General features: G+C 45.3%; 1 protein-coding gene across 1 annotated transcript; it reads right to left on the bottom strand.

Annotated features, from left to right (window-relative positions):
- Positions 1–217: 217 nt before the first annotated feature.
- Positions 218–3,163, bottom strand: LOC108442977. The gene is made up of 4 exons (XM_017723324.1): positions 3,152–3,163; positions 2,043–2,199; positions 788–1,913; positions 218–705 (listed from the first exon to the last, which is right to left on the bottom strand). Exons 1-3 carry the CDS (start codon positions 3,161–3,163, stop codon positions 1,387–1,389), a joined length of 696 nt encoding a protein of 231 aa, XP_017578813.1. The 3' UTR covers positions 218–705; positions 788–1,386.
- Between the last annotated feature and the right edge of the window lie 392 nt (positions 3,164–3,555).

Consider the following 3,555-nt stretch of genomic DNA (forward strand, 5'->3'; position numbering starts at 1 on the left):
TCAAGTCGGTAGGGGCTGGTCCATTTCTGGCTTTGTAGGCAGCATTAGGGTTTAAATCTGATGCAGCTACAGGAAGCCAGTGAAGGGAGCGCAGCAGTGGGGTGACGTGGCTGAACTGAAGACGAGCCGTGCTGCCGCATTCTGGATGAGCTGCAGAGGCTTGATGGTCTGCATGGGAAGACCAGCCAAGAGTGAGTTGCAGTAGTCAAGCCTTGAGATGACCAGAGACTGCACTAGCACCTGGGCAGCCTATCGGGTGAGGAAGGGTCGGATTCTACGGATGTTGTACAGGTGATATCTGCATAGGTTCGCGATGTGGGTCGAGAACGATATCTGGTCATCCAGAGTCACACCAAGGTTTCTTGCCTCTACAGACAGAACAATCAGAGAGTTCTTGAATGAGACGGTGAGATCATGATGAGGACCTGTAGATGAAGGGATGAGTAGCAGTTCAGTCTTGCTAGGACTGAGCTTCAGATGGTGAGCTGCCATCCATGAAGAGATGTCAGACAGACATGCCGAGATGCAACCGAAAACCTGTGTGTCAGAGGGTGAGAACAGCATAACAGTGATAAGAGAAGCCATGAGAAGTTATTTCATCACCAAGAGAACTAGTGTAAAGAGCTTTTCAGTCACTGCTATGAGGGCAGCTTCTGCAGAGTGCACTGGTTTGAAGCCAGACTGGTTGGGGTCTTGGAGCTGGTTCTGTGTGAGAAAGAGAGAAAGTTGATTAGAGACGGCACAAGAAAAAATTCAAGAATTTTTGAAAGGAAAGAAAGAGTGATACCGGTCATCAAAGCTGTCAAGCATGGGTTTCTTCAAGATGGGAAGTATTCTTGCAGTCTTGAAAGTTGATGGAACTTCACCTGATGCCAAGGACTTGTTGAGAAAAGTGTTGAAGGGCAGTAGGTCCTTGGAGATTGACTGAAACAATGCAGATGGGATGGGATCCAGTGGGCAGGTGGTTGGGTTACTGGATTTGATCTGTTGAAGGACAGCATCCGTGGAAAGAGAAAAAAAAACAGTTTAAGGGATTGAGAATGAGAGGAGGCGGTCTAGTGGAAGGTGTTGGGACAGAGGGAAAAGACTGGTGGATTCCATCAACCTTCTCCTCAAAGAAGGTGACAAAATCCTCAGGGGTGAGAGAAGAGGGTGCAGGGGGAGGAGGAGGGTTGAGAAGAGAGGAGAAAATGTTGAAGAGCTTGCGTGGATCAGATGCTGATGCTTCCAGTTTCCCTCTGTAGACAGATGACTTTGCAGAAGTAACTTTGAGTGAGAACTTGGAAAGGAGAGGTTGGTACGAGTGAAGATCCGAATCGAGCTGGGACTTTCTCCACCTTCTCTCAGCCTTCCTTAGATCTTGTCTGTTGCTGTGCAGGACACCCATCAGCCAGGAGGCAGGTGAGGAAGATCTTGCTGGCCTGGAGGACAGCACACATAGAGAGAGTTAATTGCAGATGAGAGTGAAGAAAGGAAAGCATCCGTAGCCTTGTTCAGTGAGAGAGAGGAAGATGAGTCAGGATGGGGAAGGGTGGTCAGGATAGTTGAGGTGAAAGATGAGGAATCAGTGGAGTGCAAGTTGTGCTGAGAAGAGGAGCACAAAGGGGTGGAATGGACAGGAGTAACAGGGAGGGAGAGTGAGAGAGATGGGAAGTGGTGATCAGAGCGATGCATGGGAGTTACTGTCACATCCAGTGTGGAGATGGGTCTGGTGAATATCAGGTCCAAAGTATTGCCTGCTCTGTGCGTCGGAGGAGTCTCATTGAGAATGAGGTTGAAGGATGATAGCAGTGGTAACAGGCAGGATGACTGCAGCTTGTCTAATGGCAGGTTGAAGTTGCCCAAGAGTATGAACAGGGTTTCATCGCTGGAGAACAGACTCAGAAGAGTGTCTAACTCATCAATGAAGTAGCCTAGAGGAGAGGGAGGATGTTAAAGAACAATGATGTGAAGTTTAGTGGGGAAAGATAGTGACTGCATGGTATTGAAAGATGAGGAAAAAGCCAGTGGAGTGAAACGCCACTTTCTGGACAAGAGCAAACCTGCTGGGCTTTTGGAGTCGCCGAGTTCATGGGGGTGATCCAGGTATCCGTCAACCCCAGAAAGTGCAGTGAATAGAAGGATGCGAGGGCTGAAATGAAGTCTGTCTTCTGCATAACAGATTGACAATTCCAGGTCCTGCAACCCTGGCCTGAGATTCTGATGACCGTGGGGGACAGATAGACAGCCTTGTAACTAACAGAGTCTAAGTTAGAGAAAGTCTCAACTCGGAGCCTACCTTTACCAGCAGAAAGACCGTATTAAATTAGAAGACAAGCACACTGGAATCAGTGGACTTCCCCTTTAATGCCTCTGAAAGCTCTCTCACAGAAAGTTATTACATGAAATATGGTTGTGAATACACGGCCTAATGTGATGATAGTTTTGGCATAAAGTGTATTCATGGTGGAGGGATACATGCAGGGTGTTGTGAGGCAAAATAGTCCCCAAAGAAAACATATTTTTTCAGATTTATCACTATCGTGCCATCATAGACATTCCATAAAAGCTCAGAAGACTCGTGTAGGTTCTCTGGTGGTTCTGGATGGTAAATAAAGTGTCTATATCTGTGTTGTAGTCATGGCGACGCCTGGTTCCCATCACCACCACTGTAAAGACGTCTGAACCATTTCACACCAAACCCTCTGAATCTCTCTGATTACATCTCACACACTGAGTTCTGCACAAATGAAAAAACTGGTGTAATTCTCCTTTAGGATCAGTACACAATATTTATCTTATAATGTTTGTGTACAATAATTAGAACAGCGTCAAGCAAAACACAGAGACCTGAGCTGTTAGTTAATTCAAATGCATGGATATTTAAGTTGCAAAAGTTTGGATAGGCAGTTAAAACTGAGTGTATACTTGTGGAAGCTACCTTTTTCATAATCAAACATAGTTTTAAATCATAGATCACATTTACTTACTTCATACAAGCCAAGATGTCCATCTTAGAAGACTTGAATGGTCTTTTATGTTCTTCAAAAAAGCCACCTTTTGATGTGATAGGTTTAAACACAAGGTATGTAGTTAAGAAGTCTCAGCAGACCTCCCAAGCTAATTCTCAGCATGGCATATTTCATCCATCATGACTCCACAGCAGCTCTACCTTCACTTTCATGGTAATTTGATCTCATGGCTCCTGGACCTGAATGTAACTAGAACTAAAGAGCTTACTATCTACTTGAACTTTGAAATGACACTATGAGGGTGACGTCACCAAAGCCATCAGACATAAACCTCCAGGTTAACAACTTAACGGTGCAGCAAATTCACAGAGAAAAACAAAAGCAAACCAGCATAAATTGTAAAGTAGGTCAGCATGTCAGTTGTTTACAGAGTAGAAATCATTCACAGAGCACACCAGGTTCCATGTACCCACACACTGCACCCCTCCACACAGCTAAAAGTAACACTTCAGTGAGAACTCCTAAAGGGTGGATGTTTCCAATAAAGTGGCCAGTGAGTAGAAGTACAAAAGTAGGCGTTTCTATTAAAGTGGCCAGTGAGTGG

This window comes from Pygocentrus nattereri, chromosome 27 (genome assembly GCF_015220715.1).
Source record: "Pygocentrus nattereri isolate fPygNat1 chromosome 27, fPygNat1.pri, whole genome shotgun sequence".
NCBI lineage: Eukaryota > Metazoa > Chordata > Actinopteri > Characiformes > Serrasalmidae > Pygocentrus > Pygocentrus nattereri.

Bases quoted from the DNA above. Each gene is read 5' to 3' on its own strand.
- LOC108442977 (XM_017723324.1), bottom strand. The intron at 1,914-2,042 runs GTTTGCTCTTGT...CCTCTCCTCTAG, and splicing joins CGACTCCAAAAGCCCAGCAG to GCTACTTCATTGATGAGTTA.